General features: G+C 38.0%; 2 protein-coding genes across 3 annotated transcripts in view; both read left to right on the top strand.

Annotated features, from left to right (window-relative positions):
* csnk2a2a (casein kinase 2, alpha prime polypeptide a) overlaps nucleotides 1-14,888 on the top strand; it is a 471,730-nt gene that overhangs the window by 142,830 nt on the left and 314,012 nt on the right. The gene's annotated exons all lie outside the window — the stretch shown is intronic.
* sult5a1 (sulfotransferase family 5A, member 1) lies at nucleotides 5,021-8,377 on the top strand. 2 transcript variants are annotated; one of them, NM_001076656.2, is given in 6 exon segments: nucleotides 5,021-5,209; nucleotides 5,354-5,562; nucleotides 6,575-6,701; nucleotides 6,819-6,916; nucleotides 7,625-7,805; nucleotides 8,139-8,377. In NM_001076656.2, coding segments are annotated over 6 exon segments (936 nt in total). In that variant the 5' UTR covers nucleotides 5,021-5,070; the 3' UTR covers nucleotides 8,321-8,377.

Raw genomic sequence — 14,888 nt, 5'->3', positions numbered from 1 at the left:
ATTCATACGAATTAGCCACTAAATGAAAAAGTTACGAATTGCCGTGAGATTGTGTTGGTTTTTCACAACACTCATGATTCGGCTTCCAATACTAAGTGCAAGTCTGTTCCCCTTCGGGCTACCCACCCCAGTGGCAGCTGCTCTGCAGTTGGCACTCGGGTGGATCGGAGGGTTACAGTGGGAGTAAATCCACCGCCCTCGGACTTGTAGACCTCTTGCAAGCACTCCATCCTCAGATGGTCGCCCTCTCACTTGATGACACTGAGGCTCAGATGGGCAGAATTCGAAGGATGGGCTGCCATTGTCTGATGAGGATTCAAACCTGCTCCCTCCCTCTGGGGTAGCAAGTGTAGTGTCGGATCTAGAAGCAGACATGATAACCGTGCTTTCCCGGGCTGCTTCGGCTGTGGGCCTGGAAATGGTTTATCTCCCAGCCCCGCGGCTAGACCGACTATATGAGTGTTATGTGGAGGATGTAAATAAGGCAAGACTTTCTAAGCCTCCCGTCCCTTTCTTCCAGGAAGTGCACAGTAGGCTCACATAGGCTCTTGGAGGGCCCCTTTCTTTGCCTGATCTGCGAGCGACTTCCGCCCTGCATGGTATGGCCACCTACCAGCGCTACCAAGCGCAGGTGCTGACCCAGTTGCACGAGGGTGATTCCAACCGAGGCTTGTTACATGAGCCCCGCACCGCAATCGACTGTGCTCTACTGACCACAAGTCTGCTGCGTGTGCCCTGGGAAGGACAATAGCCACATTAGTTGTCCAGGAGCGCCACCTCTGCCTAAACCTGGCAGATATGCATGAAGTTGACAAAGTTCACTTTCTTAACTATCCATGTCCCAGGCTGGCCTGTTCTGCAACACCATTGGTGAATTCAAGGCCATGCAGTAAAATGCGATGGGCAGAGTCATCTATCGGTGGGAACGTAAGACCGCTCCCCCAGCCAAACCATCCACATCCACTATTCCTCACCTAGGGTACTCCCCACCCCAGGGCGCTGCTAAGTCCGAAAAACGCTCTGCGAAGTGCCCTTGAGACAGGCCATATGGAAAAGAGGGAACTTGCTCTTGGGGCCGGGCCCTTCATCCAACAGCATTTAAGAACGACATCAAACCCTTAAAGAAAGAACATTTTCCTCTTCCCTGTATGTGACAGCAGTACTTTAGCTATCGTGCCAATGATACCACTAGTGACGGCTCTGCCTGCCTGGTTAGCGTGGATCAGCCCATCGTGGTGACTCATTTTGCAAGATCAGACTCGGCCTCCCAAGTTTACGGGTGTGTGTTTCTCCAGGGTCATCCCTGTGTCCGCCCCTGTCTTACGAGAGGAGATTGCTGTCCTCCTGGTGAAGGATGCAATCGAGCCGGTCCTTCCAGCTGAAATGGAGAGTGGATTTTACAGCCCGTACTTCATCGTATTCAAAAAGAGTGGTCGGCTAGATCTGCATATTTTGAACCGCTGTCTTCACAAGCTGCCGTTTAGAGTGCTTACGCAGAAGTGCATCCTCCGGTGTGTTTTTCCTCGGGATTGGTCTGCAGCAATAGACCTGAAGGATGTGTACTTTATGTCTCCGTACTTCCACGCCATGTCAGTTTCTGCAGTTGCATTTGAAGGTCGAGCCTGGCAGTACAAGTCCTCCCCTTCTGGCTCCCTCTGTCTCTGCGGGTTTTCATCAAGCTTGCGAAGGGTGCCCTAGCGCCCCTTTAGCCCGCGGGTATCCGCATTCTCAATTATCTCGACTGGCTGATTTTAGCACTCGTGGGATCAATTGATTACACACAAACACACTGTGCTTCAGCACCTCGGCTTATTGGGGCTTCAGGTCAACCGAGAAAAGAGCAAGCTCGTCCCCGTGCAGATCATCTCTTTTCTTGGGTTGCAGCTGGACTCGATCACCATGATGGCGCCCCATTTCTCAAGTGAGCCTACTCGCAGAGATACTGTGTAAAGTCAGGAAAGATGAGAAACAGGTCTGTTTATTGCGCCTCTCTGGCTCAATATGATCAATATGACGCACATCCCCTGAAAGAAGCTTCCTCTCTGGGACAGGCACCGTTTGGCACCCGCGTCGAGATCTATGGCGTATGGTCCATAGATGGAGTGCGGAGGGCCTACTGATTAGGTGGTTATTGACGTCACTCAGGCTAGAGCAGTCTCTGCGAGGCTTGCCTACGCCCTGAAGTGGAGTCTATTCACTGTTGGGTAAAGTTTATCTGAGAAGGACCCCGAACATGCCAGATCAGTGCATTCTGTACAAGGCATTTTCAACCAACCCACTCTCACATTTTTCTTGAGACCTCAGCCCACCTAGGTACCCTAAGATCCTACAACGCTCTTTTTAGACTAGATAATGAACCTGCAAGTGCTGCCTATGGAGGAGGCAGACCCAGCTTTTTTATTTATGTGTCCTGTTCGCGCTTGGCATATTGTACAGACCGCACACAGAGCTTTTAGATTCCCCCTCCTAGGCGGACTCGTGTCTTTCTTTCCCGCTAACCATCTATTTTATATGAGTACTCCCCTATCTCAGGGCTAGTCCATATGTCTTCTTGCCACCAGGGGTCCCCACTTGGGCAGCAGCCTCCGCAGCATCCTCGTTATCGGGACTGCACATTAGTAAATGCTGTCGTATTTAAAATTCCTAGAATTTAACTAGGTGCATTTTAAAATTCCCGAAAAATATATCTAAAACTGTAAAACTTCTTTATAAGTGCAATAAGTAAGGGCCAAGGAACACTTTGGAAGACTGCACCTCTGGTGATGCAGGTACATTCACGCTCTTGGCTTGTCATAACCTCTCATCAGGGGCAAAGTAAGGTTCAATCATGGTGGCATTTTCCTCAGATTTCCCCATAGTGGAAGTTTCTACATAGCATTAAAGTTTCCCTACCGAAGGGGAAAGCAAATGTTACAAAAGTAACCCTTGTTCCCCAAAGGGGGGAATTCTATGTTCCTTTGCCACAATGATTGCCCCTTAGCTTGCTCTCCAGCTAGAAAAGTATGCCTCAGCTTGGCACATGCAATGCTTAAATACAATACTAATTGAAAGTAGCGCCAGCTGTGCATGCTGACGCTGCCAACTCATTGACATTTTATTGGCCCGATTGTATACTCTTTCAGAAACTTGGATTCTGACGAAATCCCCCATAGTGGAAGTTTCCACATAGCATTTCCGTTTCCCCTCTCTGGGAACAAGGGTTACTTTAGTAACCGTTGCATTCTGCATGAAGCTGCACACATGCATTTGTTTATTTACCATGGTTGTTTTTTCATTAAGGTTGACACTGTAATATTACTGTTTACTATATTATATTTTTACTTACTTCATATTCATATAACTTATCCACAGCTAGCCATTTTTATACTTGTCAAAACTAACGTAATTTGGCTTGTTATATACTATTGCTGTGAGGCAACAGTGATAACCACTAAGCCACCATGCCGCCACACATTTATTACAGTTTTTTACAGACTAGGACACATTTCTCAATACTTAGGTCACTTTTGCAAAACTCTTCACACAGTTCTCCTAACCGACTTTCAGCTTGGCAAAGCAGTTAATTTCACATTCAAAATGCACTACAACTAATAAAACACTTTATTTAGGTCTCAAATAAACTTTCAGAACACAAGTAAAGGTTGACAGCTGACAAACACACTTCGTTATTCACAAAACAATGACCTAAAAAACACTAACAACATGTAGCATTACACAGTGCTTTCTTGTGTAAAATAAGAACACATCCGTGTTTATAATTGCAATATTTATTGTTTATAACTGCAATATATGTTACTGGAATAAATCAGGCATGATGCAGAATTCAACAATATCTTATGTAGTTTATTTATTTATATATATATATTTTTTTGCACTAAATAATTCCAAAATACAAGAATTTGTGAACACACCAATGTACTATTGTATCTGATACAGGTACAATAGTAATGCTAATCTGGCTGGTTAAACTACAACTACATTTTTAGATTTGAAATATGTTTCAATAAAATATTGCTGTTGAATTTTGATGATAATTGATCCGTAGTTTAGCCTACATAGACTATTGTTGTGCTCACTGTGTGAAGAGTTTAGCAAAAGTATTGAGAAATGTTTCCTAGCATCTGTAAAAAAGCATCATATATAGATATATGTTAATGCAATGGTCAGAAATCTGCCACTTTCACAATCATATATGACAAGGTTATGAATGGTTTTAATTCATCCAAAAATATTTACTGATTTAATTTACAGCATGCATAATGTAGCAGATATAAACTTAATTATATATTTTATTAATAACTGTGGTCTTTATTATTATATATACTACACTGCAAGTCATAGGCAACAATTCATTTGAGAGTTCAAAAACGCAAAATAATAATAATAAAAAATAATAATAAATCAATACTCATGGTTCATGATATAACAACATGAATTGTCAGTGCAAGAAACCAAACATTACTTACATTGTTACCTTTAAGCCACAGCCTCAGGAAAATCTGCTTGTTTCCCTCAAACTGGTTTGAGTCAATTACTGTAGTTTACATAATCATGTGATGATGTTTTATACAGTATAAACAATTAAAATGATCAAAATCAAAAGGGCTGCAGCAGTGATGAACAATGAATTGTAGTTTTATTAATGAAAATTTGTATTATTATTTGATATCTTATAAGCAAACTGTAATTTTTGTTTATGCCAGCTAATAAAATTGTCACTGACAAAATTGAAAACACTCAGAGCCACAAAAAAAAAATAATAATAAATAAAATAAAAAGACAGGGTCAAAAGGAATCCAAGCAACCAACATTTCAGGAACAAACTAAGCCAAGTTCAGGGAATTGATGCACAAAATTAAGATGTTTATCAAATATCAAATCCACTATCATAGTGTGATCTTGAATTTCCTCAGTAACCAGTTATTCAGGCAAATTTGCATAGGTACTTTCCCTTTCTTAGTGACGTGTCACTTCCTTTTTTTTTTGTCTATAAATTAGTTGACAGCAATGTCAGTACCTCAGACCTTTTAGTTCAATAATTCTTTTTCAAACATTGACTCACGTGCAAACATGTCTCGACTAGATGTCACAGAATCTTTTCAGGGCATCAAGTTTCCTGGGCACATGCATACTGAAGAATCCCTGACTTTTGCAACTGACTTCAAGTTTGAAGAGACAGATACTCTGATAGTCACCTACCCCAAATCAGGTAATAACAAAATTATTTTCTGTATTTATTTTTAAATAGCAGGTTTTCGTGGTTTGTGTATTTCATCTTTCATTCATCTTTTTTCCAAGCAAGAAATTGCTCATGAATTCATTTTCTCTTTGCTTGAATCATTTTGCCTTATAGGAACCACATGGATGCAGGAAATCCTCACTCTGGTTTTGAGTAAAGGGGACCCGACTATTGCCCAAAGTCAACCTAACTGGGCTCGTGCTCCATGGCTTGAGCAGTACTACTGCCCCGAAGTTCTGAAAGCATCTTCTGGACCTCGCATTATTACTACACATCTGCCTTACCATCTGCTGGCACCAGCCCTGCAACACTGCAAAGCAAAGGTAAGGAGATGGGCAAGACACACACGATGCACTGTTTAGTTTTATTAATTAAACTCATACCCAATGATGGTTTTACTACTATGTACATGAAAATGTAAATATGTAACAATTGTTAACACATTTTGGCCATTCACTAACATGATAACCACTGTTTACAGTCAAGCCTGAAATTATTCATACCCCACAAAGTTAACTCAAAACTGTAAGGCAACTTGCTGGACAGCAGATTTTATTTTGACTTACCTTTTAACCCAAGTACTACACTTAACTCTATTTAAATAAGTCAGCTTAAAAACTATTCATCAAGTTGCCTCACAATTTGAATCTACTTTTTTTTATAGTACTTTGTGCTTAATAATACCATATGTCATATAATATAATAACAATAGGGGCAAACTCTGAAAGATTAATATTTTAGATATGAGATGAACTCAACCACTTGCTGTTTTTAAATCAAATCTTTAAAACTCATTTGATCACACTTTCACTATTAATAAACCATTAACTATAGTTTACCTTTTGCTTTAAAAAACTTGTAATTTGCAGCTTATGAATATTTATTAAGGTGTTTGTTAGGTTTAGATATTGGGTACGATTAAGAATGTGAAAATAAAATCCTGCATGTATCCATGCATATATAAGTACTAATAAACAGCCAATATCTAAACAACAAATAACAACTTCACTCGCTATTTGTGTCTATTAGTATTTTTTTAACAGTTCAAGGTATTTAAATGTCATAAGATGGTGTGCTGAGATGCGGTTATTTCTCTGCAGGCTTTGGGTGTGAGTTCACAGAAACCCGCTATACTGGCCTGGGGTGCATTTCCTACAGACAAATTCCATCATGAGCAATGGAACTTTTGACAATATTTAAATAATGATGCTTTTGAGGAATACACCCTGTCATGCATATTAAAGAATTTTCAGTTATGAAGATAACCAAAATGTATTTCTGTTGAATTAACTGTGGTGACATGTTTGCAAGTAATAATTGTTTGTCTTTCCACAGGTGATATATGTGGCAAGAAATGTCAAAGATGTGTGTGTTTCATATTACCACTTCCACAAGATGGCAAATTTTCTCCCTGACCCAGGAACGTTCCCTGAGTTTCTGAAGAATTTCCTAAAGGGTGACGGTTAGTTGATGTTTATATTATCAGTCAAATATTCCCATAGTGTTTTTTTTTTTTTTTTTTTTTCGTCTGTTGTAAAAATAATTTATGGCTCTTTTTTTTGTTTTTGTTTTTTTGCAGTGCATTATGGATCTTGGTTCGATCATGTCAACGGCTGGACCGGTCATGCTAAAAACTTTCAAAACTTTTTTTACATCACTTACGAGGAAATGTTTCAGGTAGGATTACTTCATTTATCAGTATTTGGAAACCACATACATACTGTATATGACCCTGGACCATAAAAACATAAGTCATAAGCATTATATATTTATTTAAATTGAGATTTATATGCCATCTTAAAAGTTAATTTAAATCTGATTAAGTAAGCTTGACATTGATGTATGGTTTGCTAGGATACATGTCAATATTTGTCCAAGATACAACTATTAAATCTGGAATCTAAGGGTTCAAAAAAATCTAAATACTGAGAAAATCACCTTTAAAATGGTTTGAATTAAGTTTTTAGCCATATATAATACTAATAAAAAATGATTGAACTATATTTATAGTAGGAAATCTACAAAATATCTTCATGGAACATAACATTTACTTACCGTAATATTCCAATGTTCTTTGACATAATAGTGCCCTGTTTAATATATGTTTGACAAAATATACCCCTGCAACATAAAAACTGGTTCAGTCATCCTGAGTTACATATACACAGTAAAAAGTCTATGACAAAAAGGCATGACAACAATTTTTAAATGTTACTTTAACCTAATTTAACAAGTAAACCAGGTTACCACAATTTTTTCTGAGCTATACAAAGTTTAACGTTATATTTTTTAAGTTGCGACAACAAGCAAAAATAACATGATTAAAAAAAATACTGTTTAATGTTGAAACAAGCTTAAGTTTGCTACTTTTTATGATTTTATCAGGATCTTCGTGGGTCTCTTCAGAAAGTGAGTCATTTCCTGCAGTGCACATTATGCAAAGAAGAGCTGAATCTTGCTGAGAAGCACTGTAGCTTCAATAGCATGAAGGAAAATGCCATGGTCAACTATACCCTCATCCCTAAGGAGATCATCGACCACAGCAAGGGAAAGTTCATGAGAAAAGGTATGTTGCTAGTATAACACTCAATAAAAACTGACGTTTAGAATTCGTATGGAAAAATCCTTTCTCTAAACATTAAAACAGTGATGTTTGCTGTTTGTTCAAACTTCTTGTATAAATTAAGCTGAAACAACACAATTCTTAAGGTCTTTTGGGGCAACTTAATTGTTTTTTTTTTTATTCAATCAACTTAAATTTGTTAAAACTAATGTTAACTTAATTCCTTCATGTTGTCCTAACACAAATCTTTTGTGTGGAACCCAGCGAACTTTAATAATGTTTAAAAAATGTCGCTTTTTAAAATCTTCCTAACAGTAAAATCTACCTATGTTTCAGGTAAAGTGGGAGACTGGAAGAACATGTTCACAGAGGAGCAGAGTGGTCTCGTCGATGAGGTTTACTTTTCACAGATGGCAGATTCCTCACTGCTGTTTCAATGGGATCAGCCCGGGGAGACTCTAGTGCCCCTGATAAACATTAATAATTCTGCATCCAGAGAGATCCTTCTCCGCACATAAGCACTTGCCGCTGTTATATAGTATAACATAATTGTATGTGTAATAATGTTTCTAATTACCTCCAAAATGTAAATAAGCTAAGCAAAATAAGCTGATCTATTTTTGTTTATCTACTTGGTGCTTTTAACTTAATAATATATAGCTTTATATATATATATATATATATATATATATATATATATATATATATATATATATATATATATATATATATATATATATATATATATAATGATTTCATCTCTTTAAGAAAATTAAAAAAATGTAGCAAATGTTTAGTAAAAGTTGCAAATGTATAGCCCCTTAAAGAGAAATGTAGCAGCATTTACAACCTAAATAGCTTAAGAGTTGCAAATTTAGTTTATTGCAATATTACTTAGATTATAAGTATAGTGGTATAGTCATTTTTGAAGATTAACAAACATTTATAAAGAATTTATAAGAATTATTATCAAAATGTTTGATATTGACATATGACCTCATATGTCATATGTGTGTTGTTTTATCACAGAGAAATATATTTATCATCCAATAAATAAAGCTTTTCATTGATGTATACATTTAATAAGATATGACAATACTTGGCTAAAATACAGCCATTTAAAAATCTAGAATCTGAAGGGTTCAAGAAAACAATGATGAGAAATTGGGTTTTAGTTGTACAAATTAAATCTACAGCAACAAATAGTTTTATATATTTACAGTAAAATATCATCAAGGAACCTGATCTTTACTTAATATACTGATTTAATTTTTGACATTAAAGAACCCATACCAAGACCCATACATTGTATTTTTGGCTATTTTCAAATATATACCCATTTGACTTAAATGTTGTGTGCGTGTGCTCCAGGATCTCATATGATGTAATTTACAATGAAATGTAAACAATTGAAATGTAATTGTTATACTAAAGCAGTGATTCTCAAACTTTTCCCATCAAGTACCACCTCAGAAAAAATTGTCTCTCCAAGTACCACCAAAATGAGCAGAACTGAAATACAGTGGCGTAGTAGGCCCAGTAAAGCAGCTAAAGCTCTGCACAGTTAAAAAAAAAACCTGGCAGATTACCTCAGAAATATAGGCTATATGACATGTATGGCATAATTATACATCATTTTTGATAAATTTTGATATATGTAGCATGTACATGACATATTTCATTCCTCCGCGTACCCCTAGAAGGAAGCCTGCGTACCACTAGTGGTACACGTACCACAGTTTGAGAACCACTGTACTAAAGCTATGCAGAGCCTTGAAGCATAAGGGTCTTTTTACCTTGCTCTTTGCTGTTCATTATGGCTTGGAAAATATTGTTAATATGCAGCGCTACTGTGAAAGCAGATTTAAATAAACTAAATTGACAATGTCTGCTGTTCTGGTTTTTGTGGTCATTTTAAATGAATAAATGGTGTGACGATTAACACTGTTTTGACCACTCAGGGGTGTTGAGTAGAGCTAGTTAAGCTCATCTGATGTTCTTGTGAGCATTAGGCTAATCTAAAAAGCCAGATCTTTAAAATGCTGCTCTCTGTAATGAATAGAGTGAAGTGTTTAGAGGCGGACTACTGCACCTGTGATGCACTTCTTGTGATGGATGGCACTTGAAATCTGCATTTGGATGGAAGAAACAACATTTTAAACTCTAGCTGAGTCTGCCAATCTCACGTGTGTAAGACACGGTGTTATGCTCTGTACAAATGAACTGGCAAGCTGTGGGGATAGATTTGTTAAAGATTTGCTCCTTTCAAATGAAAACTGAATTTTTGTGGAATATGTTAACTTTAAATTCATAGTTGTGTTTCTTGTTTTACTGTATATATGAGTTGTTATTGTGACGTTGCATTTAATCACAGTATTTTTTTTTATCTGCATTTCTAAAAGCATATAAACTTGATAGATTTTGTCACTCAAAACCATGTCTACTGGTGTGACAATATATGCTAATATTAAGTTCCGCAGAAAACTTTAATCAGTTTTGTTGTCCTTTTCTATTCCTTTTTATTAAAAATGTCCAGCAAGTCTGATTTGTCATGATGAAAAAAGTATTAGTATTATTCATAATTTTATATAAAATAAATAGCACTGGAGGCAGCATGGTGGCGCAGTGAGTAGCAAAATCTTCTCACAGCAAGAAGGTCGCTAGTTCGAGCCCATGCTTTGTCAGCTGACATTTCTGTATTTTGCATGTTCTTCCGTGTTGGCTGTGGGTTTCCTCCGGGTGTATGTGAGTGAAGGAGAGCATATGGGTGTTTCCCATTGATGGGCAATGGCTGGAAGGGCATCCACTGAGTAAAAGATGTGCTGGATAAGTTGGCAATTCATTCCACTGTGGCAAACCCAGATTAATAAAGAGACTAAGCCGAAAATAAAATGAATGAATGAATGCATAAATAGCACTTTATGAAGTTGGCCTATTCCTATTCTACAATGAAGATAAATCAGTCTTGCGCTTTTTGTATATTATTAAGAGTTTGCTTTGTCACTTTATTTGGGTAACACTTTATGTTGATGGTCCATTTGATTATTGGTAGACTGTCTGCTTAATGTCTGTTGATACTGCTCCTTCAACAGACATTTAACTGACTATAAGAAACTTTGCAAGTACATGTCGACTTACACTAATAGTAACCCTAACACCAAACCCAACCTAACAGTCTACTTAATCTAATGAAAATTAGTTGGCATGTAGATGCAATGGAATTTAATTCAACAAACAAACCATCAAAATAAAGTGTGACCAAATGTAAAAAAGGAAAATACAACCCAGTCTCATTTTAAAAATGTAGCCCTATACACATTTCTGGAGAGTGACAAATACATCCCAGGAGGTACATTTTTTTGCAGTTTTTGATTTCGCAAATCTACCAGAGGCCGCTGTGTATGCTTTATGAGATCTCACATTTTCCTCTCAAGTGCCATTCGCGCCTGCTGTTCTGGCGTAAATCCACCAGAGGCCGCTGTTGACTGACTGACAGACAGACAGATCAACTGACCGATCGACTGACCTGTCCTACTCCTTCCCTAAACCCAACCAATAGTGGAAAAAGCAGGATGAAGCCCATATCATCGCTTTTCAGCTTAAATCCTTTCTCAGGTCATAAAAACACATCACTTACAATAATTTCCAAATGCTTTAAATATATGGAGGTAAGCGCAAATTAAAACTGCATCAAACCGCCCCGTAGCGTTCACTTTAAAGACAAAATGCAGCCATACATACTTTTGGCTACATGATTTGTGATCTCCCAAACTATATATAGGGGGACATTTCAGAATAAGTTGAAAATGTTGAAAAAACTGTGAAAGAACTGATAAAGTTAGTGATCCCTAACACTTTATCAAATATCAGACTTCAAATTACAAGTCAAGATTAATTAAATTAGAAGGTTCAAGAACACCTTGAGTACATTTTTGAGATTATTACAGATTTGTGTGTTGAGCATCAATTAAGACAATGTTAGCACCTGTCAGCTTTAATTTTGGGAAAAAGTAGATAATTTTGAGCTTTTGCCAGCTAATTTCATCATCTTAGTTTAAAATCATTATCTGCCTGTCCTGTGATGACGTGTTTCTCATTATTATTCATAGTGAAGTTTTATTATTCTATGAGAAAAGCTTGCTTCTTAATTATTCATAACTGCACATGCTTTCCGAAGACAAAGCAGACATTTCAAGCTAAGAGACACAATGACTGGGTGAGACCACATCTGCACATGGCACACAGTATTTTGCAGTTCCTGAAGGGTCGTATGTGTCTGTTTCCACGAATGTGTTTGTTTTTCACAGTAATGCTTTCAGGGCTGATACAGCAAAGCTGTTGGTTTTTGTTGGGAGAAATGTATGTGAATTGTCTTTTATCAGTTGAGTTCATCACCGTTCAGACACATGGGCTACATCCGTACTGCTGTGTTCACCCATGTTTAAAATCTCCAGATTACCGCCAGGGCTAATGGTTGAAATAAACAGGGCAAGAGACCGGCTGTACTGCGCCAATGTGTCTGCATTCAGACCCGGGGATTGAGGAGGAGAGAAGCACTCTTCATCTAGGGTTTATATAAACACAATTATCTTTATGATGATATAGCACACTGTGGTTATGTGTATTTGAAATTACGAATAACAAATGTAGCAGGACATTAAATTACTTACTGTTTATTTCTGTGCATTTTTACTTTGTAAACTATAAAATATTGGGTCTCCCAAAGGTTTGCATTGTTCGCTCCCCTCTTTTCTCCCTGCTCTGCTAGCCACGTCCACTCCTCCATCTGCTCACAGCATTCACACCCATCATGAAGCACTGTTGGAAAAATTTTGAGGTAGACTTGAACTGAAAGAGAAGGTTTCATGGCCCTTTAAAAAATGTTTCCTAGAATCTAAAACATCCTACCCCCGTGTGTTGTAAAAAGACACTAAAGCTGAATCTGAAATTAGTCATTTATTCACCCATTTATTGTTTTATATGGGTAAGTACTGTACAAGGATGTAGAGAAATAGCAAGGGAGGTAAAGTACAAAGTGGTCGTCTAACACTCAGAGCATATCACACAAGGCATTTGCATGGCATTTAGTGCCTGTCATCTCCAATCAATGGCTTTTGCCAAAATAACTGCTAAAAAGGGAACTCAAGAAAATCTATACAGGCAAAGATATACAGGGCTGTATAAACACAGTTCATTTTTTCTTAATTATATAGACAGTGGGAACTTTTGTAAAGCTCTTTTTTGGCAACAATACATGTACTAAGTTTTTGAGATTATGCAAAAATCAAAAGTGGAGAATAGAGAGAAGGTCTCTTGGTTAAGGGTCTTGATTTATCAAACAAATCCACAGAGAATTGTTGTGTTTTCAAGCACACAGACCTCTCAGTGTTGCACATTTCATATAGAGGTTTTTGCACTGGGTAGTTATGGGACCTAACCACTTGGCCGTTCCTCTGAGACCTAAACTTTCCCCATTGTTTTCTTGGTTGCAATTGCTCAGCTAGTTGGAATTCTGAAGTGTTGTATGCCAGCCAACACTAGTATCAATTTCAGCATTCAACAAAAATCAATAATTGATGGATGAAAATTTTTTTTTTCCATTTTGTTTCCATTAAAGACAGAATATAGACATATAAGTAATGTGAACATGAGTTACATATCACTAAGGCTGAGAAAATTCATTTTCCTTCGGCTTAGTCTCTATTTCAGAGGTCGCCACCGTGGAATGAACCAACAACTATTCCAGCATGTTTTATACAACGGATGCCTTCCAGCTTCAACCCAGTATTGGGAAACACCCATACACACTCATTGACACACAGACTTACAAACTACGGACAATTTAGCTTACCCAATTTACCTTTCAACAGTTCACACTTAGCTGATGATTGATTATAAAGCTTGTTTGGCAAGTTGTCCCGGGAGAGAGCCCTGAGCTTGTAAGATCATCAAGTCCCTCCCATTTGCAAGACGAGAGGGGAATTTGAGCTCAAATAGATCTCGAGAACTCCCCTGCTGTACTAAAGAACAGGAACAGATTATGCTCTTAAGAGATAACTACTTACTAGGAGCATGTCCATGGTGCCGATTTATTTGGATTAGTCAATGTTGCATGTTTTTAGACGGTGGTAGGAAACTAGGTAACCCCGGGGAAACCCATGTGAGCATGGGGAGAACGTGAACTCATTAATATTGGCTGGCTTTGTTAAGACTACAATCAGTAACGTTCTTGCTGTAAGGCAACAGTGCTTACCACTGGCCACCACGCCACCCATCTAGGAAAGGAGTAGGAGTAGGGGTGGAAGGGAGGTTCTTCAAAACGAAGATGGCTGTCATATGGAATTTAGGGTATTTATAATGGCTTAGGAATCATCTGATTGGTGAATCATAAATTGAATAATGCGGGGGCGTCTGCAAGCAATCATAAGCTTTTGGAAGCAGCCTTTAGCCCAATCCCATTTTTATTTTTGTACCCCTACCTCTTCCCCTTGGGCCTTGCATCAGAGTGAAACACAGTGGTGCTGTAGGTAGTGCTGTGACCTCACAGCAAGAGGGTCACTGCTTCAAGCCTTGGCTGGGTCAGTTAGCGTTTCTGAGTGGAGTTTGCATGTTGTCCCTGCGTTCGCGTGGCTTTCCTCCGGGTGTTCCGGTTTCCCACAAAGTCCAAAGACATTCAGTATAGGTGAATTCAGTAGGCTAAATTGTCCGTAGTATATGAATGGGATTGAGTGTGTATGGTTGTTCCCAGAGATGGGTTGCAGCTGGAAGGGCATTTGTTGCGTAAAACATATGGTGGATAAGTTGGCGGTTTATTCCGCTGTGGCCAAAAAATGAATGAATGAATGAACTTTTGCTCATAGAGACATCAATAATCAGCATATGATTAACAAATGAACAAAACTCACAATCAGGATACTAAAAGTGACAAAATAATCAACGTCAACATAAACAACAAAATCAACAACAAATAATGAAAACTGTAGCATCAATACGCCATAGAATGTATTCATACTGCAATGCATGCTGGGATTTTTGTACTTTGCCACATCCAGCAAGTGTAAGGTGTTGGCCAGATCTGGGCCAGAA

Source organism: Danio rerio, chromosome 7 (genome assembly GCF_052040795.2).
Source record: "Danio rerio strain M-AB ecotype USA chromosome 7, GRCz13ab, whole genome shotgun sequence".
In the NCBI taxonomy this organism is placed as follows: Eukaryota; Metazoa; Chordata; class Actinopteri; order Cypriniformes; family Danionidae; genus Danio; species Danio rerio.
Note: the sequence above shows the minus strand (reverse complement) of the source record. Positions and strands in the feature narration are given on the sequence as shown.